The sequence below is a fragment of the Zootermopsis nevadensis genome, unplaced genomic scaffold (genome assembly GCF_977971745.1).
Source record: "Zootermopsis nevadensis isolate Lab colony 2312 unplaced genomic scaffold, Znev_1.0 Znev_ptg000031l, whole genome shotgun sequence".
Taxonomy (NCBI): domain Eukaryota; kingdom Metazoa; phylum Arthropoda; class Insecta; order Blattodea; family Termopsidae; genus Zootermopsis; species Zootermopsis nevadensis.
Genome location: NW_028259163.1, coordinates 2,345,021 through 2,359,415, shown reverse-complemented (window position 1 = coordinate 2,359,415; position 14,395 = coordinate 2,345,021). Strand labels below are relative to the sequence as shown.

Genomic DNA, 14,395 nt, shown 5'->3' with positions numbered 1-14,395 from the left:
TCTAATAGTGCTCCTGTCATCATCCCATCAGCTATTAAGTAATGTGGTACATTACAATTGCATGTCACCTCTTCAGTAGTCTTCTTAACATTTATTTCCCCTTCATGTTATAACCTGTTTTGGTACCCTGTTGTTTTCAATTAGTTCTATTGTTATGGCTACAACAATGAAACTAATTACAACTAAATCAGCAATTCCCATTAGTTGGCAGTAAAATTTAAAATATAGACTCATGGCCATTTTTAATAACCTATTATTATGTGTGTTTCTGTTAACTTAAAAGGGGGGACAGGAAACCAAAAAAAGTTATATAGGTAGTACCAAATACAGAAATAACAATCATCTTATCCTTCAATCAAGATAACTATGAAACAAGATGTAAAATAAAATTTATGCAAGAACCAAAATTTTTACTGGTACTCTATTAATCTGTGCAAATTTACATTTCTCTGTCATGTCCAAGCTATTTTACATTCAGCTGCACTTAATACATTATTAAAAATTTGTATGTCTACCTGTTTAAATATTTTCTACTCACCTTAAGCAAAATTTTCTGCACAGCTACACAGTAAACCTAGATGGAGATATGTAATATTTTTAACCCCTAATTTTATTTAATCATAACCAGCACTGTACAGTTGTGATAAACACCCTGGTATTATATGAATTACATGATGGCACAATAACAAAATGCATAATGCATGCAACTGGAATGGTTGAATTACAGCTGGGTGATTATGTATCAGATGCCAGTTTACATCATAACAAATACAAGACTGACGTATAAACAAGTACCTATTAGTGTATTACTCCAAACTCCAACTGCAGCTTATTTCAGTATATTCAAAGCTTGATGCATCTAAACTGATAACTAAAAAGTCAGAATAAAATATTTTACAAAAGTAGACAAAATGAGATCATTTAAAGCAGACTGCTCCCTACATCAGGACTGATTCTGCCTTACACTGAAGCTTACAGCATACCCCACAAGACAGTTCACAAATTCACAAACATTTGTAATACTATATTATTCTTTTGTATTAGTAACAACAATAAAAAACATTTCACAAAAAATAGTTCAAATAACAGCTAACTTATGGATCTTCCTCTGAAGACAAAAATTTAAAATATAAATCTAAAAAAATATATAATTTGAAATGTACAATTCAATGGCTGGAGTGGAAAAATGTTTTGTATAAAATTTCATATATTTCTTTGTAGAAAGTCACGACATTCAAGCACGAAACAGCACAGGACATTTCTGCTTCAGTTTATAATTCTAACTCCATTCAATTCCATACATCAAATCCCCATCTCACACTCCAAATACTAATATTAAAACAATAATAGGCAGAATATAAAATAACATTATATACACTAACATGTCTGCACTTTATGTGAATCAAAGTTAAATATGACAAATCAAATATTTATAAAAAAAATCACTACAGGTACTTAGCGGGTGTATTTTGACGCATCGCAGTTTCAGAACTGCTCACTGCAACACTAAGCAGCCCATGCAATGAAACGCACACTAACACCTTTTATAAGCTACTGCAATAAAATTCATATAAGGCACTGAAAATGTTGCCTGTTACCTGGTTGAAAAAAAGATATTATTCCATGCACTACTTCCAATCAAGTGCTAGATTAATAATATACAGTAATATTTGTAAATATAATACAGGAATTAAAAATTCATTAGAAGTTGAAGATGATATAAAAGTTCAGTCTTAAATATATTCTGGCTGTTTTTAGACGGGGAAGAATTTACTAATCTTTATCACACAGGAATAAGGTATGTGCTAAGGGGCTACAAACTAAAGAATAACTCTCGGAGAGGTTTAACAGTAGCGGTATCTTAACATGACACACAGCCACATGCGTAACATTAGGATACCACCACTGACGATCAAACCTACATACCACGTGTAAGGTGTGAAACATGGCCGATACAACTTAAGGAATAAAAATGTATCACTTAGCTACAGAATTCTATGTAGGGCTTTTCATTTTGTTATATTGGTAAGTAAATTGTAAATGACAGTTCCTTCTACAAGACACGCCAAACCGCTGTGATGCAAGCCCCGATATATTATCACGAGTTCAAATCTGAAGAATACTTCAATAAACTTTACCAGCTGCGTCGTAACGTGTGTGGTCTGGTCGGCCATGTCACAGTAGCGTGCGTACTGCTAAACTAGTAACTCTGCCTGGCAGCCCTGTTTAAAATCCATATTCCTATATGATAAAGGTTAAATGTGAAGGTATGAAATCTAAAGGAATAATTGGAAATAATAATAAATGCAGGAAGAAGAGTGTAAGACGTGTCAGTACATAAAACACATGAAATTCCTGAAGGCAATTAAGTGATGCACGGCGTGACGGATGTTCCCGTTTGAAAGTTACTTACCTCACTTTACCAAAAGCAGCACCAACCATAAAATTTATATCACCTCAGTATCAACGCAACTGCCATCTATATCACAGAATTCATTCCCTAGGATGTAAAATTGTAACTGTCTATCATAAAATAATTACGACAGCATTCCAGAATGATAACTTATCTCATACTATTCATAGGCTCCAATTCGTTGCTACTATCGCCATTTGTTTCTTTCATTTTGCCAGACGGTTCACCCCATTCATTGCCATACAGCTTTTTTCCTTCGCACATGCATAGGAACATAGTGTCTATCACAATCTGAAAATTACAACAACAAATTATCATCATCATCATTTAGAAGTCATGAAGATAGGCTGCTTATTGACCAGTTCTTGCCTCAATCCAAAAGTATCTTCAAACGTCGAAGATCGCTGTCCTGCGGGATGTTGCAACGTGTAGTCTGGTACTAGTTTACTGAAATTTCAGATGTACTTGCTGCCTTCATCATCAGGGTAACTCAGTGACCTCATGATGGAGGCAATGTCAATACAATTCAACCACATTACACAGTGCAATAAGCCATAAGACAGCCATCTTCGCACTCAATGATGTGAGAATCCGAAATCTTGTATTTAAAAGTTTTTTTTTTCCAGTTTCCCGTTTTTAAAATCTAAAGTTAAGGATAGACGAGAGCCCCCGAAATTCACTAGCGATGCTAAACGAAAACAATACAAGACAGATTCTACTACTCGTAAATATGAGAAAGGTCCGTTACTGATCAGTACAGAATCATTTACCTTCTTGTGCCCCATCTAAAAACCCAAAGATTAAAATATGCAGAAGTATAATTTTACCTGTTGTTTTGCCAGCATAAATGAATGAAATGTGATTCCTCATTAACCAATTAACTAGAGAAAATTTCTGAGAAGTTAACAGTTATTCAGCTGGTCAGTAAATTTCCAAGGTTCAATGCAGAGTTCTAACGAATTCATCTGCATTCTGAGTCAACCTAACCTAACCTAACACAAAATTTCTATTACATTCACTTTCATATGATGTTTGTGCTTATACCTGTGTCTTCCAAGTGGTCACTCCACTTCAAATTTTCCAACTACAATTTTATATGCACTTCTTATTTTCCCATATGTGCTACATATCCTACCAATCTCATATTCCCTGATTTTATTATTATAATATTTGTAAAGAAAACCACTTAAAAGCCATTAAAATTACAAATGACACACATTTCCTTACCTCATACAGCGTAAGCACCGAATGCGCTATGAAGTACGCAAATATACACACAATGAGGGTCGGAACTGCATAAAAATGCAAATGAGGGTTTTGTTTCATAATAACCAATCCAATAGAGCCAGTGGCTGCCGTAACGAAACACTTTCCCAAAAACAAGATGAAGTCGCCGACACTGTTCAAAACTGCCAAATCCAGCGCATTACTGACCAAAGTATTAAATGCCTAGAACAAAACAAGAAAACAGAATCACGACGAGATTATTGATGCCGATTAAAATATGGGAGTGTCGGGAATGTTCAGAGGTCTGGGTTTGGTTCCACATCAGTCAACTCGGGATTTATAGTAGAAAAAGTGGCTTTTCTCCGAGTCGTTCGGATTCCCAAGGCCAATATCATCCCACCAATGCTTAATATTTACACACGTATAATTTTTTTTTTTTTTTTTTTGGGGGGGGGGGTGAATGATGAGCCCAAAAGAAGCTACAGTCCCATGGAGACACAGTCTTATTAAATTGCAAAAATAAAAGTAAAAAACATTCTGGTTCCTTGGCGAGAATTTATCTCAATACATGCCAATGCATATGCGTATCAAAATAAAAATAAAATAAAAGGAATAAAGAAAGTTTAGATGCATTCAAAAATATTATAATGAATTATCAGTTTTTGGAAAGAAAGGGAAGAGAAAATCACATTGAATTCTCCTCACTTATTTATTTATTTTTTGATCTTCACGTTTGTCTCGTAAGTGTTGAATCTTGTACTAATGACCTGTGTTATGAGTCGTGTTAAACTAACAGAGTAGTTCATAACATTTCAACTCATAATAAAAATACATTTTTATATTTCTGTTTACTTTCATTACTGTCACTTACAATCTTGGCAGACGTGCAGAAACTGTACCCCTCCATTGCTATTACAGTATATGCATTGTGGTTAATGAATTTAATAAAATTCTCCAGGCAGTACAAGCAGCAAATGCACGTTCTCAAGCCGCACGAAGCGCACTCCGAACCTGCAGCCTTGTGTTTCCTCAGTCTGCAAAATATTAGCACCATGCACTTGCCAATATAATTACATCAAAAAACAAAGCACAAACCAGAGTTAAAAAACTTCAGCTACTTCTTAAATTTCTATTACAGCTTTAAAATAAAAGGTAACAAATTATTCATTTTGCCAACAAAAATTTAAAAAATGCATCAGACATGTCTTTCCATACATACACATAAATTTCACTATAGGTTTAATTTATTTAGTTTAAATAACGTGACAGGTCTTTCGAGTGTTCAAAATTCAACCAAAATAAATCACAGTTTTTCCAAAACATCGAAGTTAACCGATATATTTCATTTCCTAATCCAATACACATATCACATTAAATTCAAGAGTTGCCATTCCGGGTAATCCTACGATATACTGCGCATTTTCAACTTAATATACTATTTATTATAAGAACACACAGAGTAATACTTTCAGAAAATCAAACTTTCCCACAGCAGAACTACACGATCCTGCACATACCGAGGGCCAGAGCCAAAATGGTTAGCACTCAGCTTCATATCTGGGACGTCCTTGGTTCAAACCTTAACTCAGAGATTGGTTATCCTGACAAAGGATTTTGGTGATTTTTCTCAGTCCTTCGAGGCAAATACTGGGATCGTACCTCAAATTAAGCCGTGCAGCTTCCTTACATACCCCTACCAATTCATGAATCATCATCCACCTCTTGGTATGAGCTACCAACATTATGGTTACACAAGCCACAGATAAATGCTTTGGAGCATTAACTGGGGGTGCCCCAAAGTGGCGTTAGTCCCCCAGAAGTGGCCTAACCCCTTAGGAGACGACCCAGTCCTCCAATATGGATCTAATCTGAGATGGTAAAGTGAAAAAGGGTGTACAACCTGATGAAGGTAAGGCAAAGGAATAACAATAGGACAATGACCCCCGTCATACAGGTTGCCTAACCACTATGGAAACCGTGACATACATACATGGACGAGTCCCTAAGGTGTTCTTCGCTCATGCTACAATGTGAAGAACACCGAACAAAGAATTGGAAGGAAGTCATCATGGCTGGAGTGACTAAGAAAAACCACTAAAACCTGCAATCGGAATAGTCGGTCTCCGGCCGAGATATGAACCTGTATCCTCCTACATAGAAAAAAAAGGTGTTGCACACTTGGCCAAGATGACTGGTACCTTGACACTGGAGTTATTAATGAAATAAATCACACCTATTACGCTGTACCTACTTTCTGTCTATGTAGCTTAGTACCAGCCTTGGAAGTTTGAAGATCGTAATAAGGAACGAGCCCTTAGCCACGGAACCCAAGTGATAGCATATCAGCTTACCCACTGAAGACATCACAGAACCGCTTTCCTTGTTTCGACTGACAAAACAAAAGAAAATATGAAATTAACATAATTAAAATTACTGATGAACTCTTGCCTCAAGATATGAAAACTCAAAAACACATATTTTTAGCTGATTTAATTATCTTTAAAGCACAAAATATACACAATCTTAAATGGAAAGTTAGAATTTTAAACATTTGTTTCAATGGTGCTAAATTTTTAATGCACAAACACGTCTTGCCATCGAAGAACATCAATTTCATTTCGGGGCATCTAATGTAAAGTTAAAAAGGTTTCCGTGGTAAGACGTAAAGATGTGCAGCTCTAAAATGTACCGACCAACTCAAATCAAAACATTAACCTCAAGGCGAGAGAAATTCTCAAATCCTTGCAAATGTAAGTAATTCAGAGAGACGAACATGTGCTGGAACTCACTTGGCAAACATCCAATGAGCTACTGCCCCAGCTATCACCATCTGTTGGCAGGACAGGATAAACTCTGAAGTCCACACCAAACCGATCAGGTAGAGCCACCACATGTACCGAACCCACGACGGTTCCATCTCAAAGAATGTGAATCCTAAAAAGCAGAAAGTTCATGTTCCCACAAGGTACACTTTCCCATAATTTATAGTCTTTTTTCAATCCCATTCATTTCCTTACCATTTAAATGCCCTTGTTCCAGCAAAATATGTCATTTCTGATCTGAATTCTCTGTTTTACAAATTCTTTTTTGAGACTGGTCAACTCTTCTTTTAAATCATCCTAAAAGTTATCAGTTACAGTTCATAAATTCTGAATCTTCATCTTCTTTCTCATCTCCAATTTTGGCATTTATAGCGTCGGGGTTGATTGCTCGGTCCACCTCCTCCATTCCTTCCTATCCCTTGCTAAGAATTTCATCTGCGTTAAACTTTTCCCCTTTGCCTGTCCTATTTCTCTAATTGTATCCTAGTAGCTCTTTCTAGGTCTTCTACACTACACAGAGGTAAATTTATTTTGAGAAGCTAACAGTACAACTCTATTAATCAAGAAATTACCCACCATTTACACAGCCTGAAGGTTCATTACATTGTCCGCAAGAGCCCGCAACTGCTCCCTATCCTGAACCAGAACTAAAAGATCCACACCCTCCATCCAAATTTTTCTTAAATCAATTTTAATATTATCCTAGGTATTCCAGATGGTCTCTTCCTCTTGGACTTCCTCATCTCCCCTATGTGTGCTACTAAAAATTACCAAATTTCCAAATCTTCAGTTCCGCCAACATAACACACTAAACAGAGGTGTAACAAATCTTCCCCGAACCTTACTTACGTTTGAGTCCAGACAGAGAGATGTTACTCAATGAGACAGACAATTTGAATGCTGAAGATGCGGACTGCGAATGGCTGATGTCTGGAATAAGTGACGGATCCACTAAAGGATGTAAGAACTCTGATCCGGGGTAATCTGAAAAGTACATCACGCGTTACACTCACTGACTTACAAAAATGTTGTAGTGATGATGGAGGCAGCAAGGACCTCCGAAACATCGATAAACTTCTACCAGACTATACGGTGCTACAACCCAGAAGAGAAAGTCAGCTTCATACTCACGGCCGTGAGAACCTCAAATCGTAAAAATCACGAGTTTCCACCGATTAGCACTAAAGTTCAGCTTGTCAGGAAATCTTATTAATCTGCGTATCGAGGATAGATTTACTTGACAAGCAATGACAACAGAAGTGATAAACAAAACAAGAGTCAAAATACAAAAATCATTAAATATTAAATTTTAATATCCTCAAAAAGATCTTAAGTAGGATAACAAACATAAAACCAAAAATTACAAAAAATTTATCTTTTTATCTACAATCGTATTAAGGCGAGCACTTACTTGAAGTTGCCAAACAGATAATCACAGATACCCAGAAGGCAAAAAAAACCATGAGAGCTATAAATGTTATGAACGGTTGAAGGAAAAGAGCTGGCAATGCTGCCAGACACTGCGCAGACTCTTCAAACACACGAGCCATCGAGCTGATACTCTTACGCACAGCTATCACCAGCAACAGGATTATAATCTGTAGTAGAGATAAAAACATATGAAACAAAGCTTCGCAAGCAATATATCAACACACGATAAATTATAATGGCCACTGGATTTACCTATCATTTTTAATTCATGGATGGATAAAACTGCAGTAGCTTTCGAGTTTACCGCACATTGTACCATACAAAAAGCAGCCTTCACATACAACTAGAAGTACTACTAATGTACTATTGGCAAATGAAAACATGTTTATTTACAATTATTTATTATTTAGTGTTGTGTCTGACGACAGGTCCATATGAACAGGATCCTTCCATCCTTTTCTCGGACTGAGACCTGTTCATATACGTTCTTGGCAGATGATCCAGAAGTGGTTTGCCATTGCCTTCTTCTGTGTGTGAATGGAGTAATTGTTGGGATGCCACGGAGGAAAACTCCGTGTTGCCTAGACCACGGCCTTGCCCAACACAAGTTATAAATTCGGGCACCACCGGGAATCGAATTTATATTTACACTATAAATATAAAATAACACTACAGATACCTGAACCACATCCCAAAACCATGAAATATGTGAACACGCTCAATTCTCAAACTTTATTGTAAACGATACTTCAAATTTCAAATGTAGTATTGAACGTACAGATTTCAGTGGAATACCCATGTTCAACATATAAATACTTTTTCTCACTTAGAGTTCAATTACTATAATCTTAACCCTGCGGCCAGTTCCAATTCAGAATTAACTTGCGCAACTATGAATCCACATCATACATCCATGCCTTGAGAGGGATTCGAACCCACAATCCCAGCATGTGACAAGGCAAGATCCACGCCTTAGATTACATGGCTACCACAATGAGCAGAGACATTTCTTGATGCCGACAATTATACAAGCACATACAATAATTCGGCACAAAAAAAATTACCTACACACGTTCAAAACAAATAAATTTACCGTGATGATCGTCGCCACAATAGAATAGACCAGGAAGGCACTCTCGTTCTTAACCGACTCCCTCAGCATTTGGCTTTCTGGTGTACTGTCCAACTGACGCTTTAAATCTGCGTATGTCCACCACAACACTCCTGTGCCAACTAAAAATCAGCCTCACTTAAAGCAAAATTCAGTAGAGAATCATGACAAAGACACGTGACTTAAAAATTAAAATTAAAAATACACTTAAGATGTCTTCAGGTTTGTGGCGCCATGTCATCACCCTGATGAAGGAGGAAGGAAGCAACTGTGAAACATCAATAAATGTCTACCAGACTACATGGTGCAACAACCCAGAAGACAGCCATCTACACACTCACTGCTGTTATAACCTAAAATTTCACTAAGAAGACAGTTTCTTCACGTCCATTTTCCGGTTTACTTATTTTGTCTTTCTCATTTAATTGGTCTTAAGGAAACGCGTGGTTGTTAAAAGTCACCAGATGAAATTTAAAATGAGAGATTTAAAGTTTTCATGGCAGTCAAAAACTTAAAAAAAAAAGTTTTTAGGGTAGACTCCAATGGCATACTGTACACACTAAATTTAATCAAAATCCATCCAGCAGTTCTCAATCTGAATCATGTGGACAGACAGACACACATGGCCAGCCCCGCACGCATTCCTTTCATGAGCACTGTCAAAAAATCACGCAAAACAACTATGAAAATGATGAACAAATGTTCAAGTTTTAATCTCGTCCTGGAAGAGGATCCTTATTATCCTTCAGAACATTAAAAGCACCAAGATATCCTTTTTACTCACCAACTGCTGTGATGCTGACAATTATCATGAATATCCACGCCACAAAAGATGCAAGTAGATGAAGAACGGCAATTACTATTATAGACAAAACTGTAACACAAAACAATAAAACACCTCGAAGCAAAGGTCATTTAACGAACTTAACAGAGCAGAGTCCCTCTTAATAAACTAACGTGACTAAACTGTTCAATAAGTTCCCTACCTTTCATGAAACCTGAAGGTTCATTACCTATTCACAGCAATCGATGCAAGTCCCTATCCCTAGTTTAAAAATATTCTGCCATGTCACACAGTGGTACCACCAGAACCATAAAATATTATCAATACCAAAGAAGCAGAACTTACCAAATGCAAGGAATGTGAGTCCCAATATTTCTCTCCATGTCGCATACAAGTCACCCAGCACTTGTTCGACTGTATCCCAATTATTCAGCACGGAAAAGACCAATTCCTTTACTGGTCGAGGTACGCATCGATTCAGCACTGGAACACTGTAAAAATGACTTATTTCAGAAATTCTTTGGAATAAATACTCTCCTCAACACTTAGTTCTCAGACACCCTGATTTATGTTCTTCTTCTACGGCTCTCCGGCTCGTATTCAGTCCATGGCCTCCTCAATTCTCCTCTTCCATTCGGTCCTTCTGTTAGGTCCGTCTGTCCGAGGCTTTGATCAAGGTTTCGAAACATCTTCCTTTTTTACGGCGCAAGGTTGTTAGCCTTGCGACCAACCCCCAACCTGGAGGACCAGGGTGCCTGTCTTAGTCTGACCTCTCCCCCTCGACCAATCTGGCTAGGGAAGCCCTACCAGTAGCTATGCTACCACCATCATAGCTCTTGGGGTCACTGAGGTACGCGAGCCCCACCGCCACGACAAGGTGCAGGTATATTTATGTTCTCATCAGGTAATAGATCATGTTTCACACCCATACAAAACAAGAGGAAAAATTACAGTATTGTAAATTTTGATCTTAAAGTTTTCAGAAAATAAAATGAACCAGGGTACCTCAGTCAGTATTGTGCCTTGGTAAAGGATTTTTCTTATAGTCACTACATACAGACCAAACAGTGGGGCCCACCCAGCCTCCTATCCACCGGGAACCAGGGTCCTTCTCCTGGGGTAAAGCTTGGCTGGAGGGTGGAGGTACTGTCATGAAGAATGAGTAGGAGCTATACCACCTCTTCCCAAAAGTGTCTCCATGGTGTGAAATGGGACAACTTTACTTTGCAGTAAGATAAAAGATGTTTAACAGTATACGTAGTAGCAAGAATTTTTCTAACATGCTTGTGCATATTAATCAGACTAGTCAAGTAATCACTTTAGAAGATAAAAGAACTCTACGCAAATCTTTTGTTTCGTGTATATGTGCACTGTTAACTCCGTAATTTTTCAATATAATTAGAATAAAAATTATCTAGTTTACCTGTCATAAATTGGTGTGGGCGGACAAGGTCCGAACTTTGTCTGAAGTACTGCACTTTTACTGTTCTGCTGCCATTCTTGACTATTCAAGTTAAAGCCATAACTAAGACAAAAGAACAAAATATTTTGAAAAGAAATTAAGTGAACTGTTAACGCTTTCAGTGTTCACGAAGGAAACTGTCTGTCAGCTATATATTAACCAGTTTTCGTTAAACTGACAGAACCCAATACTGTAGTTATATTTCATCTCTGGATGTCATCTTTAAAACTCAACATGCGCAAAAAGCATAAATGTTTATAATTTTTAATATATTCTTGCACAGAGTACACAAAAAATAATGCATTATTTTCAAGGTCATGTCTATCAGTTCAAGTTCCACCTCAGAACTATTGAATATGTATCAGGTATATTTAAACACATATAAAATCAGTCTAACATAACCTCTACACAAAGCTCAAATTGAATTCTATACAGATTTTTGTTCATTGGTCCTTGTGGTTGGATCTATTGTACATCCTTGGCTTTCAGGGTTTAGAAACATGGTACGGTGAAGCTATTCCAGCATTCTGACAAACATTACAGATGCCATCTTCAGGTTAAACATGTGGCAAAGAGAAGGAGAGAAACTTTTACATATGTCTCATGCTGCAAAGTGAATATCATGATTGAGCTAAACCCCATACATCAATTACAATTTTCTCAAAAGAAAACAACTACAGAATTTAACTTTCATTTGAAATGTATAGAGTGTACATAAGAAAAGAAAAATCTAATTAAGATCACAGTTATATCTCCATGAGTCAGTCACCAGATTATGTGCTTAAGAAATTCATCATATTGCCCGATATCAAAATGACTTTTAGAAATAAAAAAATGGAGTAAGGACTTACGTGCACAGAAGTGACCCAGTTCTCTCATAAAATTCCTGAACATTTGCAAAATTTACCAAATTATGATCAGGACACTGTTTAACACAAATCTTCAGTGAGTTTTGAATATCTTTAACATCCATATAAAATAAGTACCTGGAACACAAGAACGCCGCATTAGGTTTGCAACTTTCAGTTTACAGGTGTTAAAAGGTACCCACAATGAGAGGACAAGTGTGACGCACGAAACGCGTAGAAATCAAACTCACCGTTTATCACTGGTATCAAGTCCTGATAATTCGAGACCACCCATCTTCTCGTTGTTTGGAACACCGCAAGTATTACCAAAACTGTCATAACCATTGATAAGTTTTAAAGGGTCTCCATACACATAAGCAAAAGCTGCAATATAAATCTGAAAACAAAATTTAATTTAGGTAGGTATTCATCGAAAACAAAAACATACCAAAATTAAATTATACACTTAAATTCTTCGTGGCAATACAAATGTTTCCATGTTCAGATAGCACTGTGGCCTAAGCAAGCTTGCATGTCACACAAATCTCTTTACTGTTGATATCGGTCTTCTGAGTTGTAATGCTGTTACAACACAGATGACCGCTACTAATGTCTTCACTGCCATGGGAAAATTAATTCTCAAATCTCTTTATTGTCTGTGAAATGTCAGCACAACATCCTTTATTCTGTACCCTGACACTACTGAAAACTTCTTCAGAAGCCAATAGATGCTTAATGGTTCAACAAGTTCCCCACAGCTATAGAACCCCTAAGTACACAAGAACTCATCCCCTGGTCCATATCCTGAGGCAGATTAATCCAGTACACACCTTCAGATCTTATTTCTTTAAGATCTATTTTAACACAGACCTCCCACCTAAACTCAGGTCTCCCAAGTGGTCACTTCCATTTAGGTTTTCAGATTAAAATTAATTACCTCTCCCATGCATAATGCTTTATGCCGTCCTCTCATCCTCCTTGATTTACCCTAATAATATTTTATGAGTACATATTATGAAACCTCATCATTATTCCACCTTGTTTTCAAACAGACTATGTAAATAAAATAAAACTGATTAGAACTCTTGGTGAATCTGGCAGTAAATGCAAAACATGGTGACCCACCAATAATTAGTGATCATCTTCATCGTCAAGAACTACTACAGAAAGAAATTTACTTTAAAAGCACTTATTCTCCATTAAGCTTGTCTTTTTACAGTCATGTACTTACCATAACAAACCAAAACAAAATAAAGATGCACAGCCATAATATGTCAGTACAACCCCGAGTTGTATTCCCTTCGTTTCTAGCAGCAGTATCGGAGTCACTATTACAGCAGGACATATTTTATAATTCCTGTTAAAATGAAACACGTTAACTGTTACATTCGTCTAAATTTCACACAAGGCAAGAAACCTTCTTTGCCTATTACGCTACATATATTTTACATTTTAATTCGGCAAGACTCTTATCACTAAGAAACTGTTAACATTCAATTAGCACTGTTTAAATCTAGTTTGTAGCTAAATTTATTAACAATTTAAACACAGGCAATATTAACAGTATACCATGAAGTAAACACACCCACTAGCAAAACATACTCCTCAAAGTGTAATACCAACACTACAATACTAACAACAAATATAGCCCTCACGAATGGAATATGTTGGAAAATTCACCTGAGGCTCATCTCAATGCTCACTATTGACAGGTTCACCAACATAACGATAGGTAAATTAATGTTAGCGGGCAACTACATTATACATGCGGTCCGGTGATAACAGTTGGTAATGATCCAACTCAGCATCCAGTGCCGAGAGCTCATTCAGTAACGATGGTAACTACCATCCAACGTAACCAACACCTCCAAAAATTCGCAAACACAGCAAAGCATTTTACAAATCTGATTATTGTCTTTTGAGACATTGTGTAGGCTGGTAGAAAATGACTTTTCGAAGGTCCTTACTGCTTGCATCATCAGAGCAAAGCCTTGACCATATGGGCCAATTCCTTTACTTCCTGTATGTGCTGCTAGTTTCAATCTGTAAAATGTTTATTTCACTATAACCTACCCAATCACATTTCTCACAAGCATGTTAGGCCACCTCTTCTGGATTACAACACCATTTTACAAAAATGAATTTTAGGTTTCAATTGAATTATTCTGGTATTGTATTATATGACCATAATATGCTATAACCATCCTACTTTAACTTAAAAGGTACGTTTGAAATAACCGTATATTGTGAAAGAATTTTACCCTGATATCCCCTTCCACATAAATGATTGTCAAGAG

The 14,395-nt window shown here is 36.7% G+C and overlaps 1 protein-coding gene across 3 annotated transcripts; it reads right to left on the bottom strand.

The window, feature by feature from the left end:
- Positions 1-592: 592 nt before the first annotated feature.
- On the bottom strand, positions 593-14,063 carry Ctl1 (choline transporter-like protein 1). Of its 3 annotated transcripts, none has more exons than XM_022061129.2 (15): positions 13,668-14,063; positions 13,330-13,455; positions 12,350-12,495; positions 12,102-12,236; positions 11,212-11,313; positions 10,134-10,279; positions 9,789-9,878; positions 8,987-9,126; positions 7,874-8,060; positions 7,312-7,446; positions 6,430-6,574; positions 5,892-6,029; positions 4,512-4,674; positions 3,641-3,862; positions 593-2,704 (listed from the first exon to the last, which is right to left on the bottom strand). In XM_022061129.2, the coding sequence occupies exons 2-15, from the start codon at positions 13,441-13,443 to the stop codon at positions 2,564-2,566; spliced, it is 2,004 nt and encodes a 667-aa protein (XP_021916821.1). In that variant the 5' UTR covers positions 13,444-13,455; positions 13,668-14,063; the 3' UTR covers positions 593-2,563. The 3 variants fall into 3 exon arrangements, with proteins under 3 accessions (XP_021916821.1, XP_021916822.1, XP_021916823.1); XM_022061130.2 differs by having other exon boundaries at positions 13,684-14,063; XM_022061131.2 differs by lacking the exon at positions 13,668-14,063 and having other exon boundaries at positions 13,330-13,658.
- Between the last annotated feature and the right edge of the window lie 332 nt (positions 14,064-14,395).

What these genes read in the sequence shown, in the direction of transcription:
- Ctl1 (XM_022061129.2), bottom strand. Translation starts at nt 13,443, where the DNA reads ATGTCCTGCTGTAATAGTGACTCCGATACTGCTGCTAGAAACGAAGGG. An exon ending in TTTTGTTTTGGTTTGTTATG is followed by an intron (nt 12,496 to 13,329) that starts GTAAGTACATGA and finishes TTTTGTTTTCAG; the next exon opens with ATTTATATTGCAGCTTTTGC. An exon ending in CCCACACCAATTTATGACAG is followed by an intron (nt 10,280 to 11,211) that starts GTAAACTAGATA and finishes TCATTTTTACAG; the next exon opens with TGTTCCAGTGCTGAATCGAT.